This window comes from Bufo bufo, chromosome 2 (genome assembly GCF_905171765.1).
Source record: "Bufo bufo chromosome 2, aBufBuf1.1, whole genome shotgun sequence".
Lineage (NCBI taxonomy): Eukaryota > Metazoa > Chordata > Amphibia > Anura > Bufonidae > Bufo > Bufo bufo.
In genome coordinates this window covers 372,293,351-372,311,277 of record NC_053390.1, presented here as the reverse complement: position 1 = coordinate 372,311,277, position 17,927 = coordinate 372,293,351, and the positions used below count along the sequence as shown (strand labels likewise).

Here is a 17,927-nt window from a genome sequence, read left to right as displayed (position 1 = left end):
AGGCACGGCTCTCTTGGAGAAGTAGTGGCGGCTGGGAACAACATACTGTGGGACAGCAAGCGACATGAGCTGTTTGAAGCTGTCTGTGTCCACCAGCCTAAATGACAGCATTTCATAGGCCAGTAGTTTAGAAATGCTGGCATTCAGGGCCAGGGATCGAGGGTGGCTAGGTGGGAATTTATGCTTTCTCTCAAATGTTTGTGAGATGGAGAGCTGAACGTTGCCGTGTGACATGGTTGAGATGCTTGGTGACGCAGGTGGTGGTGTTGGTGGTACATCCCATGTTTGCAGGGCGGCAGGTGCCAACGTTCCTCCAGAGGCGGAGGAAGAGGCCGAGGCGGCAGCAGCAGAAGAGGCCGAGGCGGCAGCAGCAGAAGAGGTAGCAGGGGGAGCCTGAGTGACTTCCTTGTTTTTAAGGTGTTTACTCCACTGCAGTTTATGCTTTGCATGCAGGTGCCTGGTCATGCAGGTTGTGCTAAGGTTCAGAACGTTAATGCCTCGCTTCCGGCTCTGATGGCACAGCGTGCAAACCACTCTGGTCTTGTCGTCAGCACATTGTTTGAAGAAGTGCCATGCCAGGGAACTCCTTGAAGCTGCCTTTGGGGTGCTCGGTCCCAGATGGCGGCGGTCAGTAGCAGGCGGAGTCTCTTGGCGGCGGGTGTTCTGATTTTGCCCACTGCTCCCTCTTTTGCTACGCTGTTGGCTCGGTCTCACCACTGCCTCTTCCTCCGAACTGTGAAAGTCAGTGGCACGACCTTCATTCCATGTGGGGTCTAGGACCTCATCGTCCCCTGCATCGTCTTCCACCCAGTCTTGATCCCTGACCTCCTGTTCAGTCTGCACACTGCAGAAAGACGCAGCAGTTGGCACCTGTGTTTCGTCATCATCAGAGACGTGCTGAGGTGGTATTCCCATGTCCTCATCATCAGGAAACATAAGTGGTTGTGCGTTAGTGCATTCTATCTCTTCCACCCCTGGGGAAGGGCTAGGTGGATGCCCTTGGGAAACCCTGGCAGCAGAGTCTTCAAACAGCATAAGAGACTGCTGCATAACTTGAGGCTCAGACAGTTTCCCTGATATGCATGGGGGTGATGTGACAGACTGATGGGCTTGGTTTTCATGCGCCATCTGTGCGCTTTCTGCAGAAGACTGGGTGGGAGATAATGTGAACGTGCTGGATGCACTGTCGGCCACCCAATTGACTAATGCCTGTACCTGCTCAGGCCTTACCATCCTTAGAACGGCATTGGGCCCCACCAAATATCCCTGTAAATTCTGGCGGCTACTGGGACCTGAGGTAGTTGGTACACTAGGACGTGTGGCTGTGGCAGAACGGCCACGTCCTCTCCCAGCACCAGAGGGTCCACTAACACCACCACGACCATGTCCACGTCCGCGTCCCTTACTAGATGTTTTCCTCATTGTTCCCGTTCACCCCAATAAGAAAAATATTATTCGGGCCAATGTATTGAATTAAAGTTCAGGCCTTTTTTTACAGACACCTAACACTGTCTGGCTATCTATTTAGGTACCGTATTACACTAATACAGGCACACCAGTAATGACAGATTTAGCTGAATATAAATGTGAGGCCTATTTTTTAGGCGCTGTGTGACAGGTATACGTTTAATCACAGAATTAGCCTTGTATTTGCACTGTAGCGTGTGTGTTAAGTTTTTCAGAATGACACTATCAGCACCTTGAATCTAATATACCCTTTTTGGGATAGATTTAAAGTAGGCCTGATATAGCAGAAACTACTAATTTTGAGAATGGCAAATTTGGGAATTGTTTTTCAACCCAGAACAAAAACTGTGCTTTTACGGTCACTAAAAATAACTTGACCAGCTAAAACAGTACTGATTTGGAGGAATAGAAATGTCAGGCCTATTTTTTAGGCGCTGGGTGACAGGCTCAACTTGCCCCTGATGTAGTATATGGCCAAAAAATAACCACACTATTGATGGTTAAATGCACTTGGGTGACACAGGCTCAGCCTGCACCTGATGTAGTATATGGCCAAAAAATAACCACACTATTGATGGTTAAATGCAATGGGTGACACAGGCTCAGCCCGCACCTGATGTAGTATATGGCCAAAAAATAACCACACTATTGATGGTTAAATGCACTTGGGTGACACAGGCTCAGCCTGCACCTGATGTAGGATATAGCAAAAAATAACCACACTATTGATGGTTAAATGCACTTGGTGGTAGCTTGTGCTGGCGCACCACAAGCCACAAAATGGCCGCCGATCACCCCAGAAAAAAGTGATATAAAAACGCTCTGGGCAGCCCAAAAAAAGTGAGCAATTCAATATCAGCACTTCAATGATCCACAGCTGGAGATCGATCACTCAATTAAGTCTTTTGGAGGAGTTAATCTGCCTAATCTCGCCCTAACGTCGCAGCAGCAACCTCTCCCTACGCTTGTATCAGCAGAGTGACGTGCAGCGCTACGTGACCCAAGCTTATATAGAGGCTGGGTCACATGCTGCACTGGCCAATCACAGCCATGCCAATAGTAGGCAAGTAGTATGACGCTTGTTGATTGGCTGCTTTGCAGCCTTTCAAAAAGCGCCAAGAAAGCGCCGAACACCGAACCCGGACTTTTACGAAAATGTTCGGGTTCGGGTCCGTGTCACGGACACCCCAAAATTCGGTATGAACCCGAACTATACAGTTCGGGTTCGCTCATCCCTACCCACAAGCTCATGTGTTTGGATATATTGAAAGGCAAGGAGTACAACTTGCGGATTGCTTTCCAGCTCGCCACTGTGTCTTTCAACAAGAGGCTCCCTTTAATCTCAGCCGGCATAGCACCAAATTTAGTATGTAACAAAGCTGTCAGTGACCAGGGTGTTACCAGTTGTTCCTCCAGCTTGGTATTAGTATAAAAATGTGTACCAAATACCCAGTCCAAGCTATGTCTTAGGAGACCCGCCAGGTTGTATGCTCTTATGTCCGGAAAATTTAGCCCCCCTAAGTTTTTTGGTAATTGCAATTTTGCCAGCGAGATTCTGCATCTTTTCCCTCTCCAAAGGAATGATCTAAATGCTTTTTCCAGGGCTTCTATGTCTTTGTGCTTTAGTAATATGGGTATTGTTTGGATGGGATAAAGGAGTTGTGCTACGCACATCATTTTTAATAACTGACACCTCCCCCCCAGAGACAATGGCAGCGATGACCACCTCCCAATATCCGCAAGGATTTTTTTGATTAATGGTGGATAGTTCAATGAGTATAGAGATTCGTAAGTATTTCCTACATGTATACCCAAGTATTTGATCGAGTGATCAGCTACCTGTAAGGGAAATCCGAGTACCTTCGATTTGGCCAATTTCGCTTGGGGTCCTATGAACAGTATTTCCGACTTATCTGTATTTACCTTAAATCCCGAGAACGAGCCGAACGCCTCCAGCATTTCCAGCAGATGACCTATGTCTCTATGCGGCTTTTCCAAAAACACTAGTAAGTCATCGGCAAAAAGCGCATGTTTAATCACCTTTTTCCCGAATTTACCAATTTTAATCCCCTCCAACTTAGTATCTCTCTCAATCTGTCTCGACAGAGGCTCTAACGCCAGATTGAAAAGGAGCGGAGATAGTGGGCACCCCTGCCTTGTGCCCTTGCCTAAATGTATGGGGCTGGACAAAAATCCTGGTGTGGCCACTCTAGCCTGAGGGTTGGAATATATGCCCTTCAAGAAACTTCTGAACGGTCCCTCAAAACCCATTTAATCTAGCACCTCTCCCATCCACCCCCAGTCCACGTTATCAAACGCTTTCTCTGCATCTATGGATATGATGGCTGGGAATGAATGGGAGGATGATCTAAGCTTTACCTCATCCAGCGCCAATAACACTTTTCTTATATTTATTACTGCCGATCTTCCCTGGACAAAGCCCACCTGAGCAGATGAAATCAGTCTGGGTAGCAGGCCCGAGAGTCTATCTGCTAGTATCTTAGAGATGATTTTAAGATCAACATTAATGAGGGAAATCGGACGGTATGAGGCTGGGTCCAGGGGGTCCCTGCCGGGCTTCCGTAGAACCATAATGTGAGCTGTGTTAGTTAGTGTCGGAACTGGGTTTCCCTTCATATATCCTGAATAAATCTGAGAGAGGGTCGGGGCTATATCATGAGCTATGATTTTATAAAATTCCCCACTATACCCGTCTGGTCCCGGCGCTTTCTCTAGGGGTAAGTTTTTTATATATGTGACTATTGTTTCTGTGGAAATTGGGGCATTCAGCATTTCTCTTTCTTCTGCCGTTAGTTTAGACAATCGGACATCATTTAACCATTTCCTGCCCTCCTGATTTTGAGACGGGTTTGCTGCATATAAGTCTACGTAAAAATCGAGTCTCTTATATTAAACATTGGTCCCTATCTGCAGACATATAGAAGCTTTGACTGCTTTCCTTATATACAGTTTCTAACGGAACTAGAACCTTCAAGTGGGTGGGTTAAGTGGAGAAACACAGCCTAAACAGAAACAATGTTGCAATTTCAGTCTGTTATATACCTGTATAGAGGCTCAATACAAGTGTATGGGAATAACTAAGGGTGGGTTCACTTCTGGTTTTTCCATCCATTTAACGTACACAAAAACTTGCCTCAGACTGATGCCATACAGTGGCATCTGTTCACCATAGAGTTCCATTGTGAAAAAAAGTGTACGCTTTTTTTTTACCATTGTAAAAAAACATATACTTTTTTTTACACGACTGTGCAGGATACAAGAACGTAGTGTGCTGTGTTTTTGTATCCTTTTTTTTTGTAAGGCATACATCAAACGGAGGCATAAAATGTGATGTGAACCCACCCTAAGCAGTTTTTCCAGACATAAACAAGTCTTCATATGTAAACAACATTGCTAAACCAGATAGTCAAAAGGTCAGTATGTCTGTTTTTTTCTATCCAAAATTTTGCATACCCCTATAGTAAATGTGAAAGATGTATAACTTCTCAGTGTATACTGTATTTTTCACCCCATAAGACACATTTTTCCCCCTAAAAGTGGGGGGAAAATGCCTCTGCGTCTTATGAAAGCGGTCATTAGTACCGGAGGACCAGAAAGCGGTGAAGGCACTGTACTGACTGCTTCCTGGTCCTCGGCTGTGCAGTGGCTGTGCACAGCATGAGGGCGCTCTGTGACCTCACGCTGTGCGCGACAGTTCACAGCACACGCGACAGCAGGAGGAAGAAGATCGTGGGTGGTGAGGAGCGGCGGTGTCCAGAAGCAGGAGAGGTAAGTGGGTTTTTTATTTTATAAAACATGAGGCAATATGGGGCTGCTGGGGGGTGATTTGAGGCAATATGGGGCTTCTGGGGGGCTTATCTGAGGCAATGGGGGCTAATATGAGAGGCAATGGGGGCTGCTGGGGGCTTATATGAGGCAATGGGGGCTCTTATCTGAGGTCTGATTGGGGGTCATTCACATTGGGGTCTGAGCTGAGGTCTGATTGGTGGTCTGACCAGAGGTCTAATTAAAAAATATATTTTTTCTTATTGTCCTCCTCTAAAACCTAGGTGTGTCTTATGGGCCGGTGCGTCTTATAGGGCGAAAAATACGGTATATAGACATTGAAAATTTGGCATCAAATCAACAGCCCAACTTGAGTTTAGCTATCAACAGTCCACTGCAGTGTATGTCACAGAAGTAGTCAATTGATGGTGAACCTGGAGTCTGTTACCATTTGATGCCACGTGGATTTTAAAAATACTCCTTAACATTTAAATTGCAACACCAAGAAGGACAATGTGTAAGGTTATGCAAATTGAGGAAGTAACAGATGATTAAATTTCCAAGCACCTAGCTCCAATCTGTGGCATGTGGGAGAGGCATAAATGCCAGATCGAAAGCAAACTTTTTTAGCCACATGAACCCTCAAAAATCAGATCAAGTCGTGTGAGATGACTGTGTGATACCTCCAGTGTACAAGCGTACCAGTTATCGACACTTGTCGCAAAGACCTTGGTTCATCACTCCGGCAGATCGCTAAATGTCTAGGCTGCGATGTCAGCACTATACAACAATGCGAGCCCCAGGAGGACCTCTGGATGGACAGATTATCTGATTAAAAGAATGGTGCGTAGTGATCCATTCTTTCCTGCATTTGAAATTGGACATCACATCCCAAGTCTAGGGTGATAAACAGTGTCTACACAAACCATTAGAAGGCATTTGAATGACATTGGGCTAAGAGCCAGATGTCCAGCTACTGGTGTTTCTTTGACTTCATACCACCGTTCTCAAATGCTATCACTGTGAACATCAAGACAGCAATGGAGGCTGAAATAGAAGTCTATCCTTTTCAGCTCTGAATCTCGCCTTTGTCTCATATGGAATTATGCCATATCTGGGGGAGACAGACACCGCCTCTTGTTGCGGAGAGAAGCTAATTGGATATTACGTACCCATGCCCTAGGGGAATTAGGACTCAACGATATAAACGATCTGAGTCCTTTCCTGTGATGTCCTTATATGTATACCTTTCTACTGCAGAATCTATGTTCATTCCTTGAATATTGCATTTGTATTGTTTTTATATCGCTTTTATATACGTGTCTCGCTTTAGCCACCCTCTCTTTGCTGATGCGGCCTGGGTTGTTAGTCTCTATGGCAACGGTCCACGCCAGCATTTAAAAAGGAGCGTTGTGCTAACACGCATTGACGCACAGCCAGATGAAGCGCATTTAGCGCGAAACGGCCGCCGCGGATCAATGCGTGTCTTGAATCGTCTGCCCCCTGCCTGATGTAACCCTGGATTAAATAAAGCTGAATTTCCTGACTACACACTGGTGAGTGCCGCTACTTTCTTCTGTTCTACATTACCTCGTACTTGCATCGCACCTGCATAGCTGAGCACCGCCGCTGTGTGTGTCCTCTCCAGCCACGTACAGCATCGGATTTTAGTGCGCTTTGCCGCTGTGATTGGTGCCGCCCCCTACCTTATTTGCTATAATAGGAATTATGCCAGAGATTGGTCTGGAGACCACTTGGGCAATGCCACAAAGAGGCCTTCCCAAGGAAATACCACACCGGTCCTACTCCTGGGATTATGATGTAGAGTGGCATAATGTACAGTGGCCAGACTTCTCTAGTCTTCATTTCAGGTACACTAACAGCTTGTGTCCCAGGGGACACATTTTAATAGGACAACACCAGGCCGCACGTGGCTTGTGAGCAGCCCGTGTGACCTAAAGGAGCTACCATGACCTACAGGGTCTCCGGATATGTCTCCCATCCAGAACATCAGGACGTTATTGGTGGATAATTTCAATGGGAGCTGCCAGGAGCGGATCTTGATGATTTGCGTGCCCAAGTGCACTCAGTGTGCAGAACCTTCTTCAGACAACTATTAATAACCTCATTGATAGCTTCCCAAGGTGTGTAAGTCAGTATATTTCTGCGCTTGGCACTCATACTCAACACTCAATAAATTGAGATGTTTTGAATATTTTGTTTCCATGTTTTTTTTTTTTTTACTATTTGCATATCATTCAAGGGGTTCTCTGGGATTTTCATGTTGATGGCCTATCCTCAGAATAAGTCATCAATATGAGATCAGTAAAGGTCAGAATCTCGGCACCTCCGCCACGCTCTCAGTGGAGTGGCAGTGCGTGGTATTGCAACTCAGCCCCTTTCAGTTGAATGGGACTGAGCTGTGCCTAGGCCATGTGACCAAGAGGCCTAAACACTCACAGAGCACTGCAGCCTCATCATTCAGCTGAGGATAGGTCATCAATATCAAAATCCCATAGAACCCTTTTAACATGTCTATTGATCTTATGTTTTCCGTGACTTTTCCTTATAGGTGTTGCAATTTCAGTGTTGAGAAGTGTATGTCTATATAAGCTTTCACCTGTTGTTTGCATGAATAAACACTTTCAAAGAGATCTCTTGGCTGACCAAGGGTTACTGCACAATATCTTCTTTTTATTGTTCTATTGGAAAGCACACAATCGCTGAATAACTGACAATCCAACTCTGTTAACTGGGAGACAAAATACCATGGATGAAATCAAAGTAGCTTGGGTGAAATCTTATGCTTGGCGTCTTCCGTAACACTGTTAAGCTAGTACTCTCTGCTCTGCACTGGTGAGGGGCAGTCACCCCGAAACGGCTGTCTGCAGATGAGGTACAAGCCACTAATGTATTGTTATTGTCCATATTGCTTCCTTTGCTGGCTGGATTCATTTTTCCATCACATTATAAACTGCTCGTTTCCATGGTTACAACCACTCTGCAATCCAGCAACGGTGGCTGTGCTTGCACAATATAGACACACTGTTTAGTGTCCCTTTAATATAACACAGTATCAAATGCTTTGGAAAACTCAAGATACATAACATGATATCTATGTCTCCCTGGGCCAGGGACGCAAACCGCAGGTCAATTCAGACCTGTGGTTTGTGGCTTTTACCTTATTCGGCGGCGGCGATCGGCGGTGCCATCGGGTCCCGATGCGGCTGTAGGAGGGACCCGATGGCATGGAAGGCAGCGCGATGCCTTCCTTAGGCATCGGTGCTGCCTTCCAGTGACGAGCCTGTGAGATCCAGCCCCCTGGATCTCACAGGCCGGAAGCTGTATGAGTAATACACACTGTATTACTCATACAGCCAATGCATTCCAATACAGAAGTACTGGAATGCATTGTAAAGGGATTAGACCCCCAAAAGTTGAAGTCCCAAAGTGGGACAAAAAAATAAAGTAAAAATAAAGTTGAAAAAATAAAGTTTTCCCCCCAAAAAATTAAAAGTTTCAAGTAAAAATAAACAAAAACGTAATTTTCTCCAAATAAAGTTAAAAAAAATAGGTAAAAAATAGGGAAAAAAAAAGTAGACATGTATTAAGGCCGATTAATTGGCCTGCATTTGTGGGAGGGGCGCCCTGCCCTATATCTGGCACGCACCTTTCTCCAGAGGGGACGGACGGCAGCAGTGTTCCTGTTACAGCCGGCGGCGTCAGCATCTCCTAGGCGACAGAGCGTCACTTCCGGTCGGCGCTTCCTCCTGCAGTCCGGCGTCCTGTTCCTCCTCGTGCGGCGCGTGAGTAGCTGCTGCCTCAGCGCAGTGTCGGCTCCTTAGTCCGGTCGGTGGGGTCGGTCCCTCTAAGGCAGAGGTGCACAACCTGCGGCCCGGGGGCCACATGTGGCCCTTCATACCATTCTGTGTGGCCCCCAACCATCTGGTAACAGACATGTATGTCTATGTCTTGTGGCTGCTCACATGTATTTTTCATGTATTTCTCCCATTAGATGGGAGTCCTGGAAGTGTAACTAGACATTAATGGTATATAATGTGTGTTCAATATGCCATAAGTACAATATTTCAGTTGTTAATACACATTTAAATTTTAATTTCGGCCCTCGTCATTGGTTAAGTCTGGCAATGTGGCCCCCAACCTAGAAACGTTGTGCACCCCTGCTCTAAGGTATGAGAGGGACATCCCCACACCGGAACGGCAGTCTGGCAGCACGCCCCGCTCCCACGTGACTTGCACGCAGGTAGCTGGAGTCAGCGGGACTCCGTTCGTATATTTGCTGGGGCTACTCGCATTAGGCTCTATCTTTCTGCATTGGGGGAGGCTTGTAAGGGAGTAAGGACGGGGGGAGGGGGGGGAATGTCAATGAGAAGGCTAGTTTGAGGGCGGAGTTTCAATCTGCCTGATTAATCACAGCCTAGCTGTTTTTAACTTTTCTGTCAAGACGAATTTTGTATAATCACCATGACTGTTATATGGGGGGCAAAGTCTGGCACGGGCTGCCGTGCTGTCAGTTAGGTAGGGGGTTAATGCCATACAGCGTGATGGTGATGAGTTGTTGGGGGTAGTACCCCCAGTAACAGGCGCCCCTAGACGTAGGCCAGCAGGGGCACGCCAGACCCTTCACATTGTATGGCATTTTATTTCATTGTTCTGTTTCAGATGGGCAGGTTTCTCATTTGCCTGTCTTCATACACTTGTCGCAATTTGCTTGCTACATAGATAGCTGTGTTTTATTTTTGGCATATGCACGTCAGCCGTTCAGCCAACTCCGTGAGAACCCCGGCAATCTGACAATCGTGTCTCGTCGCCCAGCTTCGGGCCACCTGAACGCAGGCGCAAGCGTTGTTAAAAAAAAACAAAAAAAAAAAAACGTATTCTGCTTAATTCATGCGGATAGGTCTATTTCCACGGTTGGTTCCTTGTGTTCTTCTCATATCAGCATCGTGTCCGGTTTCCGGTAAGGTCCTCCTTCTTTGTCTCCAATTTATTTTCCACTGTCACACGTCTCCTCTTTCTCCGTACCTCAGCTGTCAGGTGGTCACCAGGGTCAGTTACCTTTGCATGATGGTTTCTGCAGTGGCGGTGGTGGTGTCTAGGCACGGGTGGTAGTCAAATTGTTGCTAAACAGTGGTAGTGACGGTCCGTCTTTTTGCTTGCTTTACAGTCACAGAGAGCATGTCAGCTAGGTTGCCGGAAGACAAGTTGGTTAGGGTCCGCGCAGTCGTTCACAGTTTCGTCACTGGTAGGGTCACCACCAAGGTGGAACTGCAGTCGTTGTTAGGCATGTAAATTTTGCGATGCGCGTCATTCCTCAGGGTAGGTTTTCGTAGCCAGATTGTTACCACTCCCACTGTCATAGCTATTATCCAGCCATGTCTCAGTTATTCCCACTGCCATAGCTATCATCCAGCCATGTCTCAGTTATTCCCACTGTCATAGCTATCATCCAGCCGTGTCTCAGTTATTCCCACTGTCATAGCTATCATCCAGCCATGTCTCAGTTATTCCCACTGTCATAGCTATCATCCAGCCGTGTCTCAGTTATTCCCACTGCCATAGCTATCATCCAGCCATGTCTCAGTTATTCCCACTGTCATAGCTATCATCCAGCCATGTCTCAGTTATCCCCACTGTCATAGCTATCATCCAGCCGTGTCTCAGTTATTCCCACTGTCATAGCTATCATCCACCCATGTCTCAGTTATTCCCACTGTCATAGCTATCATCCAGCCATGTCTCAGTTATTCCCACTATGTCATAGCTATCATCCAGCCGTGTCTCAGTTATTCCCACTATGTCATAGCTATCATCCAGTCGTGTCTCAGTTATTCCCACTGTCATAGCTATCATCCAGCCGTGTCTCAGTTATTCCCACTGTCATAGCTATCATCCAGCCGTGTCTCAGTTATTCCCACTGTCATAGCTATCATCCAGCCGTGTCTCAGTTATTCCCACTGTCATAGCTATCATCCAGCCATGTCTCAGTTATTCCCACTATGTCATAGCTATCATCCAGCCGTGTCTCAGTTATTCCCACTGTCATAGCTATCATCCAGCCGTGTCTCAGTTATTCCCACTGTCATAGCTATCATCCAGCCATGTCTCAGTTATTCCCACTGTCATAGCTATCATCCAGCCATGTCTCAGTTATTCCCACTATGTCATAGCTATCATCCAGCCATGTCTCAGTTATTCCCACTGTCATAGCTATCATCCAGCCGTGTCTCAGTTATTCCCACTGTCATAGCTATCATCCAGCCGTGTCTCAGTTATTCCCACTGTCATAGCTATCATCCAGCCATGTCTCAGTTATTCCCACTGTCCATGTTTGTCCCGGCGGTCTCCCACAACTCCCCCGTCATATTCTCCAACAGCGGGGTCAGCACTGGTTTCGCTGCTATTTTTGGCCCCCATTGGCTGAATGGGGCGTGGCCGGAGGAGTTTTGCGAGGCCACGGGAATTTCCAGTCAACGGAGGCTAAGGACCTGTATCCCGTGGTGGCAGCAGCGCATGTTTAGGGTAACCATTGGACAGGCCGTACTGTGGTCTAAATGACTAAGACCTCCCAGTCAGGTCCCCCTACCCAGGTCAAATTCTTCCCCCACGTCTCACAAATGGGGTCCGATCCACGTCCTGCAGGGATTGTCAGGGGCACTGGCCGGTCGCGGCACTAACACCCCACTGTTACCCTTCGGGACAGCAGCGTTGTCCACCTCCCAATTCATAGCGCATGCGCGTATACTGGCGGTCAATCTAGGTTTTGACCCCCTCACGGTGTCAGGGCATTCGTTCAGGATTGGGGCAGCCTCGGCCGCTTCAGGAATCAGGTGCCAGCACACATTATCCGTAAGTTGGGCCGGTGGCGCTCGTCTTGTTACAGCCGTTATGTTCCGAACCCCGTTAGCGAGATTTCTTGTGCCTTTCAGAATTTGGCGTTGTAATACGTCAATGAACACGCTTTGTATTTTCATGCTGGGTTTTTGGCCTCTTTCAGGTGTACTCTCGACGGAAGCGGTTATGGCACAACTCAAGCCGCTAGTTCTGTTGGGGCGTACATTAGGGGGTAGGTTCTTTCACACATAGCCCCGACCACAAGTATTAAGGCCGATTAATTGGCCTGCATTTGTGGGAGGGGCGCCCTGCCCTATATCTGGCACGCACCTTTCTCCAGAGGGGACGGACGGCAGCAGTGTTCCCCTCCCAGCCCGCCCTTTTCCTTTCACTCTCCCACAGGGTATGCCCTCTTTCAGGTGTACTCTCGACGGAAGCGGTTATGGCACAACTCAAGCCGCTAGTTCTGTTGGGGCGTACATTAGGGGGTAGGTTCTTTCACACATAGCCCCGACCACAAATTAGGTATCGCCGTGTCCGTATCGACCGGCTCTATAAACATATCACATGACCTAACCCCTCAGATGAACACCATAAAAAATAAAAAATGAAAACTGTGCTAAATAAAAAAAAAATTGTCACCTTACATCACTAAAAGTACAACAGTAAGCGATCAAAAAGACGTATGCCCACCAAAATAGTACCAATCTAACCGTCACCCCATCCCGCAAAAAAGAGACCCTACCTAAGACATTCGCCCAAAAAATAAAAAAACTATGCCTCAGAATATGGAGACACTAAAACATAATTTTTTTTGTTTTAAAAAAGCTGTTATTGTGTAAAACTTAAGTAAATAAAAAAAAAGTATACATATTAGGTTTCGCCGCATCCGTATCGACTGGCTCTATAAAAATATCACATGACCTAACCCCTCAGGTGAACACCGTAAAAGAATAAAAATAAAAACGGTGTAAAAAAAGCTATTTTTTGTCATCTTACATCACAAAAAGCGTGTAATTGCAAGCGATCAAGAAGTCATATGCACCCCAAAATAGTGCCAATCAAACCGTCATCTCATCCAGCAAAAAATTAGACCCTACCTAAGATAATCTCCCAAAAACTGAAAAAACTATGGCTCTCAGACTATGGAAACACTAAAACATGATTTTTTGGGTTTCAAAAATGAAATCATTGTGTAAAACTTACATAAATAAAAATAAATTGTATACATATTAGGTATCACCGCGTCCGTGACAACCTGCTCTATAAAAATACCACATTATCTAACCTGTCAGTTGTAAATAACAAAAAAACTGTGCCAAAACAGCTATTTCTTCTTACCTTGCCTCACAAAAAGTGTAATATAGAACAACTAAAAATCATATGTACCCTAAGCTAGTACCAACAAAACTGCCACCCTATCCCGTAGTTTCTAAAATGGGGTCACTTTTATGGAGTTTCTACTCTAGGGGTGCATCAGGGGGGCTTCAAATGGGACATGGTGTCAAAAAACCAGTCCAGCAAAATCTGCCTTCCAAAAACCGTATGGCATTCCTTTCCTTCTGCGCCCTGCCGTATACCCGTACAGCAGTTTACGACCACATATGGCGTGTTTTTGTAAACTACAGAATCAGGGCCATAAATATTGAGTTTTGTTTGGCTGTTAACCCTTGCTGTGTAACTGGAAAAAAAATATTAAAATGGAAAATCTGCTAAAAAAGTGAAATTTTGAAATTGTATCTCTATTTTCCATTAATTCTTGTGGAACACCTAAAGGGTTAACGACGTTTGAAAAATCAGTTTTGAATACCTTGAGGGGTGTAGTTTCTTAGATGGGGTCACTTTTATGGAGTTTCTACTCTAGGGGTGCATCAGGGGGGCTTCAAATGGGACATGGTGTAAAAAAAAACAGTCCAGCAAAATCTGCCTTCAAAAAAACGTATGCCATTCCTTTCCTTCTGCGCCCTGCCGTGTGCCCGTACAGCAGTTTACGACCACATATGGGGTGTTTCTGTAAACTACAGAATCAGGGCCATAAATATTGAGTTTAATAAAAATTAATTTTTTTTACTCCATTTTACCAGTGTCATGAAGTGCAATATGTGACGAAAAAACTTTCTCAGAATGGCCTGGATAAGTAAAAGCGTTTTAAAGTTATCACAACTTAAAGTGACACTGGTCAGATTTGCAAAAAATGGCCTACTCCTTAAGGTGAAATAAGGCTGTGTCCTTAAGGAGTTAATGTTGGCAACATATTGGCTATATGGCAATCGTGTGGAACAGATTCTGTCACTATAGGGTCCTTAGATAAAAGACATTATGGTCTGTCTATCACTACAGTTACAATCCTTTACAACACGAAGGTGTATATCGGGGATCAGCAGTCCGCTGTCCTGAAACTACAACTCCAAGAATCCTCCTTTCACCTCTATGGGAGTTGCAAGTACAGCCAAATAAGTGTGCATGCTGGGAGTTGTAGTTTCCCAGCAGCTAGAGTGCTTTAGGTTGCTGATCCCTGGTGTATATCATTTGGACCCAGTGATTTGTCCATTTTGATCCTTTTAAAGTGGCGCTTCACTTCTTCATGGGTTAGACAGGTGACACTTCATGGACAGTTTACCCCTCTGCATTTCACCTGACATTTTATTCTGTGAGATCACTTTCTCCTCATCACCCTCAGCAACTGGTTGATTGCTGCATTGTAAAGCAGAACTGTTTTGCTATCTGTATTCTTCAAGAACCTTTCAGGGTTTCTTTTTCTTTGGCAGTAAGATTCTCCAGCTTTGCTACTGTTACCTGTTTTCTACATAATTTAGATTTTTCCTTACAGTTTTTTAGTGCCTTTTCACTGTTTTAGTAGTTTAAATGCTTTCTTTTGTTATATGTTGTCCTTTTACATTTTTATTTATCCACATTCTAACGTATACACAGGACAGATCAGAGCTGCTGATTTAGCTGACACAGGACTGAATCCCAGCTTACCAAGCACAGCGCTGTAAATTATATAGCGCCTCTCCTTGGTATTTCATCTTAGCCCCATTTATTTGAATGGGGCTGAGCTGTGCCTAGGCAATATGACTGATGAATGTGATGTCACATTGCCTAGGAAGAGGCCCTAGAGCTCACGGGGCACCGTGGCCTCTTCGTACAGCTGATCATCAGGGGGTCCTGGGAGTTGGACCCCCATTGATCTCATATTGATGACCAATATGTAAATCTCAGAAGACCTCTTTTAAGGCCTCTTTCACACGACCATTTTTTATTTTCCGTTTACGGGCCGTTTTTTGCATTCTGTATACGGTCCGTATATGGAACCATTCATTTCAATGGTTCCGCAAAAAAAAAACTGAATGTACTCGGTATGCATTCAGTTTCCTTATATCCATTTTTCCGTTCCGTTGAAAGATAGAACATGTCCTATTATTTCCCGCAAATCATGTTCCGTGGCTCTATTCAAGTCAATGGGTCCGCAAAAAAAAACGGAACACATACGGAAATGCATCTGTATGTCTTCCATATCCGTTCCGTTTTTGCGGAACCATCTATTGAAAATTTTATGCCCAGCCCAATTTTTTCTATATAATTACTGTAAACTGTATATGCCATACAGAAAAACGGAACAGAAACGGAAGCATAACGGAAACAAAAAAAGGAACAATGGATCCGTGAAAAAGGGACCGCAAAACTCTGAAAAAGCCATACGGTCGTGTGAAAGAGGACTAAGGCTCAGAAATTCATTTATTTTCATACAAGCTACCATATAACACATGCTAAACTACTAATTATTGCATCACATTAACGCTAATACAAAAATTAATTTTGTGCAGATATCATGCTACACTTGTAGACATATTCACTAAAGAGCAAATGGATTGGCTGTGGAACTTCAGTGGGAGGAAATCTTTTTGGATCGGTAAGAATTTGACTGCTTATTCTAAATAAAGCGCACCTTCACTTTTCTTGGATCTTGTAACATGTCATTAAAGAGGACCTGTCAGATAAATGGAGGAAAATGAAGGACCTGAATCAACAGAGCTGCTGGTAAACAGATACCCTGGAAGCTGGGTATTTTACAAATGAAGAAACTTTATTTGGTATATAGGACCTATGCATCACAAAGCCAAACTGGCCTCTTCCTCAGGGTATTTACATTTTACGAAGTTCCAAGGACGAATATACAATTAAAGGGGCTTTCTGTGATGTTAATACTGATGACTATACTCTGGATAGGTCATCAGTATATGATTGGTGGGGGTCCAATTCCTGGGATCCCTGCTAATCAGCTGTTTGAGAAGGCAGGACCACGCGCAGTAGTGCCACGGCCTTCTTGCTGCTTTCCCTAGGCCGAGTGACGACAAGTTCAATGGTCATGTGGCCTAGGTGCATCTCAGCCCCATTGAAGTGTGGGGCTGAGCGGCCATGCCAAGCACATCTGCTATACAATGTACAGCACGGTGCTTGGTAAGCACAGAGAAGGCCGCAGCATTCACAGGAGTGCTGGTGCCTTCTCAAACAGCTGATTGGTGGGGGTCCCAGGTGTCGGACCCCCACCAATCCGATACTGATGACCTATCCACATATTTTTGTACAAATTTTTTTAAACAATCTTATTTATTTTTTGTACAGGACTCAATGATCGAGTAAACCATGGCAAATGGGAATGGAGCAATGGAGAGAAGGCTGCATACACTAACTGGAAAAGAAGTCCACCTCCCCGGTCAAAAAAAGGGAGAAATTGTGTTTCAGTACAAAAAAAAGGGAAATGGCAGGTCAAGAGCTGCCGGAAAACGTATTATTATATATGCTCAAAAAATATGTAACAAATATGACTTTTACTAATTGATGTACAATATTAATTATATTTATTATTCTGATTTCAATTGCTTAATTTGATTGTTCATCTCTATATCTATCTATTTCCTATCTATCTATCGATTTATCTATCTATGTATCTATCTATCTATCTATCTCCTATCTATCTCTCTATCTATCTATCTATCTATCTATCTATCTATCTATCTATCTATCTACCTACCTACCTATCTATCTATCTATCTATCTATCTATCTCTCTATCTATCTATCTATCTCCTATCTATCTATCTATCTATCTATCTATCTATTTCCTATCTATCTATCTATCTATCTATCTATCTATCTATCTATCTATCTATCTATCTATCATTTCACATATGTTTGTCTTTTCAAAAAAATGTATAACAATTTGAATGTTAAAGTAAGTCATGCAGGATATTACACAGTATTGATTGAATTTTGATTAGTGTTATTCTGCATGCTTGAGTCCATCCACATTTGTCAACGTGCTGATCGTTTCTCATTAGAGAAGGAAGCAAGTGAAAGGTTTCAATTACCCATGTCTTGAATGTACAAAGGACTAATTAATGCACATTTAATCTAATCAAAGATCTGCCTTTTGTAAATGTCTGCTTCACAACTTCCTAAAACTGGTTAAATAAGCAATGATGAGATTGGGCACATCTCTCACAACATAATGGACAGAGCTCTGTAGTCCCAGTGCCTATGTCTGATAGCAGAGCTACTGAAAAACAGCTGAGCGGCCGGAGTGCCAGTAGTCAGACCCCCACTAATCAGATATTGATGATCTATTCCAGGGATACTCAACCTGCGGCCCTCCAGCTGTTGTGAAACTACAACTCCCACCATGCCATTCTGTAGGCTGATAGCTGTAGGCTGTCCGGGAATGATGGGAGTTGTAGTTTTGAAACAGCTAGAGGGCCACAGGATGAACATGCCTGATCTATTCTAAGAATGGCCGTCAATATAAAAGTTCTTGAAAAC

The 17,927-nt window shown here is 44.7% G+C and overlaps 1 protein-coding gene across 1 annotated transcript in view; it reads left to right on the top strand.

The window, feature by feature from the left end:
• Positions 1-17,132, top strand: part of FREM1 (FRAS1 related extracellular matrix 1) — a 244,676-nt gene extending 227,544 nt beyond the window's left edge. The window contains 2 exon segments of the mRNA XM_040417167.1: positions 15,936-16,021; positions 16,735-17,132. Coding sequence (XP_040273101.1) covers positions 15,936-16,021; positions 16,735-16,928 — 280 coding nt within the window. The 3' untranslated portion in view covers positions 16,929-17,132.
• Positions 17,133-17,927: the final 795 nt, after the last annotated feature.